Source organism: Bos indicus, chromosome 17 (genome assembly GCF_029378745.1).
Source record: "Bos indicus isolate NIAB-ARS_2022 breed Sahiwal x Tharparkar chromosome 17, NIAB-ARS_B.indTharparkar_mat_pri_1.0, whole genome shotgun sequence".
NCBI classification, from domain to species: Eukaryota; Metazoa; Chordata; class Mammalia; order Artiodactyla; family Bovidae; genus Bos; species Bos indicus.
The window spans coordinates 29,889,265-29,903,887 of record NC_091776.1 but is presented as its reverse complement, the minus strand read 5'-3'; the positions used below and the strand labels follow the sequence as shown (position 1 = coordinate 29,903,887).

At 34.8% G+C, this 14,623-nt stretch overlaps 1 protein-coding gene across 3 annotated transcripts in view; it reads right to left on the bottom strand.

The window, feature by feature from the left end:
- The window catches only part of MFSD8 (major facilitator superfamily domain containing 8), a 37,738-nt gene that overhangs the window by 11,160 nt on the left and 11,955 nt on the right, over positions 1-14,623 (bottom strand). For all 3 annotated transcript variants that reach the window (XM_019977434.2, XM_070769126.1, XM_070769127.1), the window contains exons 4-8: positions 7,975-8,215; positions 7,017-7,130; positions 4,663-4,807; positions 3,894-3,949; positions 215-323 (exon numbers count right to left, since the gene is read on the bottom strand). In XM_019977434.2, coding sequence (XP_019832993.1) covers positions 215-323; positions 3,894-3,949; positions 4,663-4,807; positions 7,017-7,130; positions 7,975-8,215 — 665 coding nt within the window. The remainder of the gene's footprint in view (positions 1-214; positions 324-3,893; positions 3,950-4,662; positions 4,808-7,016; positions 7,131-7,974; positions 8,216-14,623) is intronic.

Below are 14,623 nucleotides of genomic sequence, written 5' to 3'. Positions count from 1 at the left end.
GAAACAGACTCATGATAAGGCAGTAAGTTTATCAACAGAGAATTAACTACATTCAAGTTAAAAGGCAAATAATTTATACTTGCCTTTTTACATCATAAGAAAAATATGCCTCACACAAGGTTTTTGAGAATATCTATAAGCCTGATTAATATTGCATAAAGAAATACAGATTATTTATACAATCTGATTTAGATGAAAACAGAAAAAAACTTACGTTTCAAAAAGGGCAAAGATAAACAGAATCACAAAAAACAGAATATTGGTGGCCACAACAGCAACTTGATCAATATTTTCTTGGGGGACTTGAACTTCATCTGTACTTGCTACAGTAAACAAAAGAAAAATTATATTATTTACATATTTAATTTTCTCATGACACTAAAATAATGTAAAAATTATACGTAGAAAATTCAATGACTAAACATTTAAAATGGTTTTTAGGCTTCAAAATAGTTTAAAAGTAACAGAATTTACATGATAGAAATAATTTTTAAATGGCATTGAAAATTAAAGTGAATTTTCTTTCCAAGACATACATTTCAATTCTGTTATCTATAGGAAATACTCAGATTTTCTATTTGGCATCTCTCAAAAAGAGAACTGTATGTCCATAGAATTCTATAAAATCATCTCATGCAAAGTACATTTCAGTTGCAATTTTTTTTCTACCTTACTGAAATTTTAAATTTACAAGGATTTCATGAAGACCTCGAATAGTTTACTAAATCAGTTCTCAGTTCTATGATTCACTTCAATGGATACATATTCTAAATTTCAGTGAATTAGTATTACTAAATATTGTTGCATTTTTTACCAGAATTTTTGAAAGTCCTCATATTACCATTTATATTTTTTGCAAAGAACTACCAAGATTTGATGGCAGTTTCATAAATTAGGAAGGCAAATGAGTTCAGATATTCACTGATCTTGAACTATGAAGTTAAGCAACAAACTCAATATAAGCTGTATCTGATGTAATTGAGAAATATGAAGTTACATACATGTATTTATATACATTCATCATGTTTTTTAAATAATTTACCTACTTACTCAGAGTAAACGAGGTAGATAATACAAGAATATATTTACTTATGCTATCTTTAAGTGTATGCACAGCAGAAGTAGGAGCAGGGGGTAACTTTCCTAAGACGTAGCAAATTTCTATATTTTTTTTCATAGTAGTGCCTGCCTTTATATCTCAAGATTCCTGAGAATGAGTTTCTTTTCCAATATCAGTCTGTTATACTTGTGGGCAATTAGGCATCTTGAACACTCAACACAGGGTTATAACCTCCCTTTTACACAAAGAAAACCAGTCATCTTTGCCCAGTTCCTTTTCTGGGGTAGATTCTGGTCCCTGTGGGCCTTAAATTATTTGGATAGACCTCCCTGATTCTCAATTACCACCTAAGCCAGTCTTTAATCCTTTGTATCAAATACCAACATTGCCCCAAATTAGTCTATAGTTTATAAATGGGTGGTTAGTTTTCCACAGCCTCCAACCAGCGCTAGCTTTAGTGGGGAGACTCAGAAATGATGCATCCTAAACTGCGGGAATTAACTAGGTATCATAAGAATTTTAAGAAAACACTACATTAACGTATTGATTGAAAAACTGTGTAACTGGAAATCAAACCTGATCCCATGATAACACCTTTAATAAGAGGAACAAACCTGATATATTTCATCTAAACATTTACTGAAATTTAAAAATCATCTGTTTTATAAAAATTATTTTGAAGGTCCTAGAAATCTTATGAAACATAATAGATTACTCCTTTTAAAACTCTCATTTGTGTTTCAGAGCAGTGCTGTCCAACAGAACCCTGACATGATGGAAATGTCCTTTCTCTGTGCTGTCCAATACAGTCGGCCACTAGTCACATATACCCATCAACTGAGCACTTGAGATGTGCTAGTGTGGGATTTCCCTGGCAGGCCAGTGGTCAGGACTCAGTGCTTTCATGGTTGTGGCCTGGGTTCAACCCCTGGTTTACTATCCTGCAAGCCACAGAGAACTGCAAGCAAATACACACAAACAAAACAAAACAAAATTCCGAAATGTAGCTAGTGAGATGGTGAAAATAAGGAATTTCTTTAAGATTACTCTTCATTATTTTGGCCTCACTGTGCAGCTTGAGGAATCTTAGTTCCCTGACAAGAAGGACCCTGGCAGTGACAGTGTCAAGTCCCAACCACCGGAATGCCAGGGAATTTCCAGGAATTTCTTAAATGTAACTAAGTTTAAGCAGTCAAATTTGACCAGTGACTACCACGCTGGACAGTGTAGCTGTAGGTCTTTGCTACTCAAAGTGTGGTTCAAAGATCAGCAGCATCAGCTCACATGGTAGCTTATTATGAATGTAGATTCTCCCTACTTAGACCTCACCCTAGGCCTACTGAAACAGTCTGCGTTTTCACACGGTTCCCAGGTGCTTTCTAAGCATATTAAAGTCAATAAAGCAAGCATCTATATATGGTTATCTCCTTCAACTTGTGAAAGATTTTGCTTCTCATGTATCTTCCCTTTCTCGGCCCCCAACTACATCCTCTTTAACTTGCTCCTTCTCTTTATCTGATAGGTCCCTTAAGTTAGCATCCAATTTTACACCTGTTCCCAAAAGTAGCTTATTCCCACTGTTGGTACTCCTTCACCATGCATTCTTTCTTTTGAAAAATTCCAAACATACTCTTATCCATCTATGCCCTACATTCAACAATACTTTGCCACACTTGATCTATCCCTTCCTTTCCTCCTTTCTCTTTCTCTTTTTTGCTACAGTGTTTTTCATTGGATGTCTCCCAAATTTCTATCTCTAGGTTTGGTTTCTACCATCAAAATTACAAATGCCTCTGGAATTTTTTAGTTGTTCCTAGAGTAGCATTGTATTTGGCTTGATCTAAACTGAAATCGTTTTGTCTTTTCAGCCAATATCCCTTCTTAAATTCTTTTTCTCTCATTCTTTCAACTATCTGCAATCAAACCCTAGCAGACATCTTCAACAACCTCGTCCATTGTTTAGCATTACCTATCCAGCCTGTCAAGAATCTTGATTTTCTTTTTAATTTGAGAGCTCATATCTATCATTTCTCCATTCTCAGTTACTGCTGTAGTTCAGGTCTTCACGTACCTGGATTAGCCTCACTTGGAATGTGACTAACATCATACTTTCCTTTGTTCAAAATTTGCTATAGCTTCTCATCACTCTGCTTTCCACCGAACTACTTTTAACTTTACCTTCCAGTAGTTTTGCTGTGAAAATTAAATAAAATGCCTATCAAAGAACTCAGCAAAATAATACTGTTTTTTCCAAAGCTTTATAAACTCCTTGAGGGCAAGGACTAAATTGCATTCTTTTTCACGAAGGGACAATCCCCAAAGAGGGTATAACTAGAAGTACTTAAATAATGGTTTATTTAGTAAACTATACATACTTACCAGACTGGGAACCTATTTATGGGCCAGAGAAAGAGCTATAGGATGAAAATGTGCATTTGTGGAGTATACCGAAAGAATAAAAATGCAAAAGAGAAACCATACTTATACTGATGATTAAGTGAACAAAGAAATACTTGAATCAGAAAGATACATTTGATAGCAAAACTACCGAATTCATTTCAAAGATCTCAAGGATTTTAGGATATTGCTCTTGGAAAACAAGATGAAGTAATTTTTAGCAATGGTTTTACCCTGCCAGCTGTGCACACCAAATCACTGATACAGGTATGCCTTTGTAAAAATAATAAATTAGGTAAATTTCAACTCTGGAGACCTTCCCCAATTACCCATTGTGTTGTCCTCAGAAATAAGATTCAAGTAAATATCAAACAGATAGAATCATTAGAAATACTCTGTAATATTATAGTAATTTAATCAAACAGGTTAATAGTACCTTCTTCAAAATTAATATTTTTACACTGTCGTCCTGAGTCATCCACACGATGTTCTCTTAAAAGAAAAACATAAATATTGTATCCATGAAAGGCTTAGTATAATAGATGAATGGTTTAAATTTATTATTAGCTTTCTATTTTTTCACATTCTGATAGTTTCTTTTACTGCCTTCTGAGTAATGAAATTATTATGATATAACCAATAAAATTAAAATGATATGTTACAACTATTACTGTATTACTTTATCATATAAAATGGAAAAAATAATTAATCTAAGAGCACACATGAGCTACCTTAATCAGTATTTGAAGTTTTCCAATGGTTTTCAACATGAGTTATAAACATCTGTGGACTCTTGGATAAAACACTCCAAAGTAATATATAGTAACAAAACTTCTGTAGTTTTATAAAATTTCTTCTGATATATAAAAGATAAGAAATACATATTATGAGGAATTTTTGTATCTAAGGTTGATACTAATCATTAATCTACTTAAAATGTTGCTTTCATGCTATTACCTTACTTAGAAACCTATAATTAGTAAATCAAGACCAAACTTTGAATCTTCAAAGAATTTATAATCTGTTCTTACTCATCATCCACTATTTCAGTTAAGAGTACCACATGCATTTGCTTATTAAAAAATATAAGTACAAGAGACATCAAAAACCAAATAAAGACATCACAGAAATAATTCTTCAATAGTGATAATGCTTATTTATTTTCACAATCTACAAGAGTAGTTTTATCATTTCTATCTAATTACCTTAATATAGTAAGGATCAGAATAATATTTAAAATTCCCAGGAAGGCGCCCAGTAAAACTGGTGCTGTGTACATGTTTATCTGCAGCTTAATGACATCCCACGTCACGCCCTTTTCTCCAATGAGTGCAAAACAAGTCTGAAAAACTTATTAAAACAAAATATGTATATGTGAATTATTACATGGGAGGTACAGGATAAAACAAATATGAAAAACATTTACCACAAAATTAGAAATACTGTATGGAATCTCAACACGGATTTCAAGAAGCAAGAAAATTGGTTCTTGGGGGGGAGAGACAAAAAATTTACTTTTTCTGTATAAAACACAGATATAACAGTACAAAAAATATATGTGATACAGATGTGTGATATTATAATTTCATTGGATGGAATAATTAGGAGAAAAAAGTCTAAAAAGCCTCCTTTGGGAGACAGTGATGTAAAAAATGGGTGAGAAGCACTGATGTACAGACATTCACAAAGGATTACTCCTCACATAACATGTATCTTCTTTTTTAAAAAGAAGATCTCTGTGATGGACAGGGAAGCCTGGAGTGGTGCAGTCCAAGGGGTTGCAAAGAGTAGGGCATCCCTGAGCTACTGAACTGACTGAGAATATTTAAGTTATACAATTTATTCCATAAAAAATTATTAAACTTTAACCAATCTCCTTATAAGAAAATGCCACATTTTAACTTAATATTATTAAATATTACCGTGGATAAAGTATTTAAACTATATATTTAATATCATTTTCGACTTGGATCTGTGGCAAAAATTGGATTGGAAAAGTATCTAATCTCCCGATTTAGATTCTGCATCTGGTTCTGCCATTACTTTACACATAGCCTTAGAATGAAAATTAAGTAAAATATTGCACCTAAAGCACTTGGAACAATATCTAGCACATAGTAAGCAGTCAATGGGCTTCCCTGATGGCTCAGTAGTAAAGAATCTGTCTGCTAATGTCTAAAGAGTCGGACATGACTGAGCAACTGAACTGAACTAAACTGAATGTCCAAAAGAATCGGACATAACTTAGCAACTAAACAGCAACAACCACAAGCAGTGAATAAATGTTTGTACTTAGTGGTGTGGTTATTACTGGAAAAGTCGTCTCATCTTTTTAGGCTTACAGCTGCTCATCTTTAATACAAAATTTTTTACTGAATAATCTTTAAAATGCTTTTTAGATGGTCAAAATATTTACTGAGAGCCTGAGCCTATATACCAGGTACTATGCTAGACACTGAGGGGAAATGGCAAATTTAAAAAGACCCAGACTACGCCCTCTTGTATTTTATAATATGTTTTAAAATAAGATCTCTTCTTATATTTTATTCCAGAACACCAAACTGAAATATTAGATTTTGGTGAATGATGAATTAGATTCTCTATTGTTAAAGAGAAGAAATGATGGAAACCAGAGCGGCCTGGGGTGATGATGAAGTAAACTGAGTTACATTCAAATTTATGCCATTTATAACTGCAATATTAAAAGCATGGGCAAATTATATGTCTTTTCAATGTTGTTATAGGCATAAAAATTAATTTCTCTACTCATTTAGCAGAAAATTAACTGGTCTTACAGAAATATTAAATCTTATTAACATACTTTTATATTCAGCTAAAGTATGAATGCTTGGAAAGAACAGACTAGTAAATTTTCTTTAAAGGTAAGGACAAAAGGCAAAAGGGTAAAGAACTTGCTATAACTTTCCTCAAATCCTTCAGTTAAAAGAACTCTGTTTCTCATAAACAGGGGAAAAAAAAAAAAAGGAAACTCTTGCTGAGATACCAAGCTAAATGATAACCTGACAAAACATACACTTTGGATTCAAAGAGTTAGGACTGAATTTCACACCTCCCATTTATCCAGAGTGACCCTGGATAATTTACTTATATTCTCTATGCCTTGGTGTTCTAATCTGTACAATGGGGACTAATAACACTTAATCTAGTGGAACATGAGTTAACACATATAAAGAGCTTAGCCTCACAGCTGGATTAAAAAATATCATTTCCCTTCCTTTTCCATCTGCTATGGGGTTTTATGGGCTTCCCTGGCAGCTCAGATGGTCAAGAATCTGCCTACAACCTGGGTTTGATCCCTGGCTCGGGAAGATCCCCTAGAGAAGGGAATGGCTATCCACTCCAGCATTCTTGCCTGGAGAATCCCATGGAGAGAGGACCCTGGTGGGCTACAGTCCATGGGGTTGCAAAGAGTCGGACACAACTGAGAGACTAACACACACACACACACAGGGGTTTTATTCTTGGATTTCACCTAACATTTGAACTTCAAAAGTTTACCCAATTCAAATCTAAGTAATGACAACTGAAGAACACCTACCTGGACCTAGAATAAAGCCTAATGCTTGACATGCACTTGTGTTTGCCATGGAACTTGTTCTTTCCTGAAGAGAGGTAGCACCAGCAATATATGACCTAATAACAGCTACATTTCCTAAGAAAAGACACAACAATCCAAAAGAAAGTAAAGTAAAAAAAAAGAAAATATTTTATAGTTTATAAAATTCAATTTAATTTGGCTCTATACGGAAGAAATATTAATCTGCAGCATAGTCACTGCTTCTTCTTTATGATTATACAAAGCATTTAGAGTCAATAAATCCATCAGTTAATAGAAACCATTACTTTTACTAATATGAAAAAACGGTTAAAGATTTGAATGAATTAAAAAAAAAAACAGCATTACAGGAAACTTAAAATTTTTTTCATCATTAAATACTGAGAAAGAATTGAGTGAGTGGAGTACTACTAATTGCTACACACTCGGCATACTTATACTATGACATAAGAAACAGAAAAAGAAATCCTAACAATTTAACTCAAAAAAACTTGTTGAGCACTTATGTTGAAGAGACACTGCTAGGGGCTACAGAGTATTTTTAAGAGTGGTCATTTGTCTCTAGTTACACCAAGTTTACTATCTAGTTGGTGATAAAGGATGAAAACAGTACAAAAAGGTACATAAGCAAATGCCAGAGACATGTTAAAGGGAAAGATCTGTTAAGGTGTAGGGTAGCCTAAGAAAGCTTCACGGAAGATGCAGAACTTGAACTGAATCTTGAAGGATGAAGAACCATGGAACAGAAAAGAGAAAATATAAGTAACGGCAACATCATTAGAAAAGGCAAAATGATAGCAAAGATATTTGCAATGAGACATCTGTATGATGAATGAGGTATAGGAGACTGAAAAGAGGTGACCCTAGATGAGAAAAGGCCATGAATGTGAGGATGAATGTAAGTTCAAAACAATCAAAAATATATATGCATACATATTACCTGCCCCAAATCCTACCAATCCACGAGCAGCCAACATGTAGTATTTATTATGAGAAGCTGGAACGTGGACATACGCATAGAGGCAGTTGGCTGCCACCGAAATAAAAATGGAAACAATAAGAGGTTCTTTTCTTGGTCTGTAATTAGACCACAAACCAAATATAGGTGAAGCTACCATCTGGCCAAGGCTATATGAAGCAATAACCCAGCCCAAAAAACTTGCATCAGCAGTCTGATCAATCTGTAGAAAAAAGAAATATGCTTTAAGAATTGTTAACCAAGAAAAGTAAAGTTAAAAAGCTGCATACATTTTTTCTGACCATTTAACATTTCTTATTAAAACAAATAAAATCAATAATTCTAACGCATAAGTCTTATAACACTACTACTTATAATAAGGAATTCAAGCTTCTGACATTAACTATATTAACAATTCAGTACACAAGGAAAAGTGCTTAAGAAGCTTCATTTTTTAGAATAACTATAAAAATTCTACATCATAAAAAAACTTGTTAAAAAAATATTCACATTATATACCTAACAATAGCATCATAAAATTTATATGCCATTCTTTAATTCTTATAAATACAATTATTTACCCTTATGCAACTCAATAAGCTACAGTTTATTAGCTTTTTTATTATTATTTGTTGGGACTAACTGCACACAATAATCAAATTCCAAATAAAATTTATCTCATTAAACCTACTACTAATTCTTCCTTTCAGCATCGACAATCCAGAGTTCTACCAAAGAGGATTTATATATCATGAATGTTGAGGGAAGAACTAAATGATTAAAACTCAGAAAATACTTTCAGAAAACAGAGAATTCTAGCTTACAAAGGGACTATGGAATAAATCAGAAGATTGTTTTTATATACAGTAGATTATATAATAATTTAGAAAAGTAAGAACCATTATGTATTGGGACATAAGGTTAAACCTATGCAGGTTAAATGGTAGAATAATTTAACAAGAAAAACCATGGGCTTTTTTTTCCAAAGGTATTTTTAAATAGCTGAAAATGACTATATTTAGGTATATTTTTTGTTTGTACAGATGAGAAATAAGAGTGAATAAGTATAACAACTTCATGTCCTACATGTAACAATTTAAAAAGCAATGAAAACTAAACTTTAATATTAGATGTCCAGTAATTTGAAAGCAAAGGATAAAAGTGTCTTCTCGGGAGATTAATTGATCATAGTCAAGTGTCCATTGCATGGACAGAAGTGAACTGATTCTTGAAGGTGCCTGTAACACTTGGAACAGTATCTGCTATTTTAGTTGGATACTATTTACAATGACTGGGAAACTGCAATCTGTTAGAATTCTGCTAGAATTGTAACAGGAAAGTAAAATGGTTTGGAAGATACAGGTTCTATACTACAACAGAAAGTTCAATTTAGTAACTGAACTGTTAGCTGTGCTCCTGTGTGCTTCTCCCTCATTGTAATAACAGCATCCTGTTTCCGGCCCTCTGGCCACCTCTAATGATCCCCCTCATATTGTTTTCAGGATAAAACCTAAACTCTTTCTTAAGAAAAACTAGCTCACTAGCTGGCCACTGTCTCTCCTCTCCAACCTCATCTCTCTGCATGCTTCCTCCCCAGCTACTAACTTCCAGCCACACAGAACTTTTTAAAGTTTCCAAACTGAGTCAAGCTCTTTGCTTCCAGGCTTTTGCACAGGTTTCTCTACTGCACCTTCCATCAGGAATGCCTTTCTAACCTCCTACTTCCTGGCCCTGATCATTCCTTCAGGTGGTCAATTTCTGGAGGGCCTTCCCAATTCAATTCTGATATAACTGATTTTGGAAAATCTTCCAGGATCTCTTTGGTCTAGATTAGCAACATCTCCTAACCCCCATGTCTGTCTGTCTGTGTATGTCTATCACCCCTCCTGCTCACTCCTTCTCTCTCTCTCTCTGCCTGCCTCTCTCCCCATCTCTAGTTCTCTCTGCCCTGTGCATGAGCACACAAAGGCATGCACGCACACACACTTTTTATCTGTAAACTTGTTTGATTTTGCACACTTCAGCGAAAGTCAGATCTGTTAGCTTCTCTTTAAAACAAAAGACAAAGCATATATTGAATTTCAAAATATTCTTCTCTAAACATGTTAATAATAATGACAAAGTTCTAGAAATCTTAAAGCTTTGCCATGGGAGCTGAGATGTGTTCCAAGCCTTCTCAACTATTTGCTGGGCTGCGCTGTGTGTGCTTAGTTGTGTCGGACTCTTTGCGACCCCATTGACTGTAGCACACCGGGCTCCTCTGTCCATGGAATTGTCCAGAAGAATACTGGAGTGGGTTACTATTTCCTACAGGGGATCTTCCCGACTCAGGGAGCAAACCTGCACCTCTTATGTCTCCTGCATTCGCGGGTGGATTCTTTACCACTATGCCACCTAGAAGCCCCCTCAATTATTTACTTATAGATTATTGCTTATTCATCCAATTACAGCTATTAAGGCCTTCACTGTGACAAAACCTGTGTGAGGCAATACGAATACAAATTGAGTAAACAGTTCCCTGCCACCAAGCAGATTCCAAATCAAGTTCTACTCATCTGATTTAGAAAAATCCTGCATTTTTGACCGAGGGGAAAAAACCAGCATGCTTAACTCTTTTTCTGTCAAATAAGGATAACTTCACAGAGCTGTTATGAGAATTATTCAAGGCAATACATGTAGAGTACTTAGAGCCATATCTGCACATAGTATGCACTAAATGAATGTCACCTATGCAATAAAAACATTAATATTTCTTAGCATTTTATTTTTACTGATGTCAGCTTTATTATTATATTTTATTGTAATTCATGCATGGGTACCCCCACTATGTTCCTGGACCTATAGATAACCCATTATCCCAATTCAAAATCTAGGTTTAAGAATATGATTCTTCCTGGAAATTAAGCACAACTCTGGGCAACACTGGAGAAGGCAATAGCACCCCCACTCCAGTACTCTTGCCTGGAAAATCCCATGGACAGAGGAGCTTGGTAGGCTGCAGTCCATGGGGTCGCTGAGTCGGACACGACTGAGTGTCTTCACTTTCACTTTTCACTCTCATGCATTGGAGAAGGAAATGGCAACCCACTCCAGTGTTCTTGCCTGGAGAATCCCAGGGACGGGGGAGCCTGGTGGGCTGCCGTCTATGGGGTCGCACAGAGTCGGACACGACTGAAGCGACTTAGCAGCAGCAGTAGCAGCTGGGCAATACAGCCTAAGGAACCACCCAGCTGATAGCGGTCTATCAACCATGGCCAGAAGCACAAGCCAGAGATTCACAGTAGTAGCAAATTTCTTTCAGACAGATAATTTACTGTTTGGGTTTTCTGGGTTTTTTTCTGGCAGGGGGGAGAGGGGTGGCCCAGCTTTTTAGCTTTCTCAGAGATGACTTTTAAGCTAAGCAATATGTGGTAACATATTATCATAAGAGAGATAGTAACCTCAAATTAATAATGAAAATTTTGATAAACAATAAGAAATTGCTATATAGCACAGGGAACTATATTCAATAGTTTGTAATAATCTATAATTAAAAAATATATATGTAGATATGTATGTCTGTGTGTGTAACTGAATTACTTTACTGAACATCTGAAACACTATAAATCAACTACACTTCAATAAATAAAATTAGAAAGAGAAAGAATGAAAAATTTTAAGGCAGTAGGTAACATAGTACTGTAGAGTCAGATTTTGGTTTCAGATAGGCTTGATTCTGCCATTTTCTAGCTGTGATCTTGGGCAAGCTACATAACTTCTCTGAGTTTGTTTATCTGTTAAACAGGAGTGATAATAACCACCTCACAGAGTTGTTAAGAAAATCAAAAGATAATTTACATGTTTGTGCCTGGCACACAGTAAGTTATTAATAATTATAATTATTATAATAATATTAATACTATTATGAAATAACTTGACAAAATTATTTCACAAGATTTTGGGTGAAAATGTTATATTTGTATTGCTAAAGAACTAGTGATATGTTCATGTGACCTCAATAATTTTTCTTTTGAAGAGATTTCAAGTATTTGCTGAAAGCAGTGAATTTCAAAATTCAATGTATTATGCTGAGTAGACCTAATTGTGCAAATACCTTTTTTTTTTGAAAATTTTGAGGTTAGACACAGAGACCACTGAAATCAAGAGTTTTGATATATGGAAATATATATTTTAGCACAGAAGATGTTGCTTCAGAATTGTGACATATACTACTCTAATAACTCTGTTGGTATGGAAAGAGTTTTTAAGTTCATGAGTAATGATTTCATGTAAAATAAAGCTTTAATTAGCTTAAATTAATTTTCAAAATGACAATGACACTGGGGCACTAAATCACTAAAAAGTAAAATTAATATTTTCTTCCTATATTTCTTTTAAAGATAGCATAAGAAGTAGAATTTTAAGTTAATAAAATCTAAAATGAATATAAGATGTCAATAAATTCCTTATATGTGTTTTTGCATGCTCAGTCACATCCGACTCTTTTCGACCCCATGTACTGTAGCCCGCCAGACTCCTTCCTGTCTATGGGATTTTCCCAGCAAGAATACTGGAGTAGGTTGCCATTTCCTCCTCTAGGGGATCTTCTCAACCCAGGGATCAAACCCATGTCTCCTGCATTGCAGGTGCATTCTTTACCACTGAATAAGTATAATTTTTAAACCTTAAACATTCATCACATTATGTTTAGTATTTTTGTTGAAGCCATCCGGCCATTCTAACAACCTAGTAGAGAAGTTTGGTACATTCTCTGTAACACACAGTTACAACACTCAATGGTAAGTGTTAATGATAAAGGGATATCGAAGTACAAGGGAAAACCTTCTAATCCAAAGTGAGGTGAGGGACAGTAAGAAAAGGCTTTTCAGAAGGGACATTGGAGCAAAGGCCTGAAAATAGTGGAGAAGAAGGGAGGAGGGGAATGGCAGAAGAAAGGAGAGATGCAGGAGAAAAAATCATTCCAAAAAAAAAAAAAGGAGGAAAATGTGCAAAGATCTGAAGCATCTTAGGCTCATCTAAGTACATGTATCTAATAAATTTTGCAAGTGAGCATGCAAAAAAACCAGGCATAAAAAATTTATTGACATCTTATATTTCATTTTGGATTTTTTAGTACAGTATAATTTTTAAACTCTAAACAGTCATCAAATATATCTAGTATTTTTGCTGAAGCCCTCCAGCCACTCTAACAACCCACCAGGGAAGTTAGGTAAACTCTCTGTAACACACAGTTACAACACTCAATGATAAGTGTTAACGGGAAAGGGACATAGAAGCACATAGGAAAACGCTCTAACCCAAAGCGAGGTGAGGGACAGTAGTTTTTATGATTATTAACTTAAAATGTTATTTTCTTATGCTATTTTTAAAGGAAATATAGAAGGAAAATACTAATTTTACTTTTAGTGATTTAGTACCACATTTTCATTGCCATTTTGAAAATTAACTATAACTGATTAAAACATTATTTTCCATGAAATCAATACTCATGAAACTAAAACTTATTATAGATATAATGTGGGCGAAGGCTCAGGATTTGGGCTGAAACACACATACACATTGCTGGAGAAAACCAAAATACAAGGAGCAAGTAGATAAAGAACAATACACAAAATAATTTAAGAATAAAGAGTTAGGGTAATGGCATGGAAGCTAAAAGAAGGTTTCAAGAAGCAGAGAAAGGACAACAATGTCAAGCACTACCCAAATGTCACCTCAAGTAAGGACTGAAAAGTATCTAGTATTTATTTGGTGAGTAAGTCTTTGAAGAACTCATCAAGAGCAGTTTCAGGGTAGCAGAGGAGTTAATCACATTGTAGCAAGTTAAGGAGTGAACAGGAATTAGGAATTAAAGAATTCCTTCAGAAACCTTGACTGAAATATTATTATAGATTCATTATGCTTCCAACTTAAATACTGATTTTTTTAAATAAATTCATTACTGGAATTTTAAGATAAAACTGACAGTTACATGTCAAATATATTATTGTAACAGGCAGACTTGACAGGACTTGATGATCAATTGATGTCAGGGTACCCACCAAATTTTCATCTTCTTTTCACTCTCTCCTTCCCATCTAGGACTCGCGTTAGGCATTACTGACAGTAACCACAGCATCAAAATATGTATATTGTCAATTCATTCCACAATGTCACCTGACAACCCAAATTAATTCTATCGGAAAGTATGAAATGTGTACATTTTAGGAATTCAGACTATGTCTAACCTAGTTTCCTTTTTATCAGGGAAGGGGTATGAAGAGGATGGGAAAATGGCTAATAAGGACGTGACCATATATCTAAGGGCTTCCCAGGTGGCTCAGGGGTAAAGAATCTGCCTGCAATTCAGGAGATGCAGGTGACAGGATTCAATCCCTGGGTCAGAAAGATCTCCCAGAGGAGGGCATGGCAACCCACTCCAGTATTATTGCCTGGAGAATCCCAAGGACAGAGGAGCCTGGTTGGCTATAGTTCATGGGGTTGCAAAAAGAGTTGGACATGACTGAAGTGACTGAACACTAGCACACACATACCATATATCTGTGTTTGCCTAGGACTGCTGGATATAATCCTATATTCTGCTATAATACTCTTCTCACTTCAAAAGTGTTCTGGTTTGCACAATAAAGCA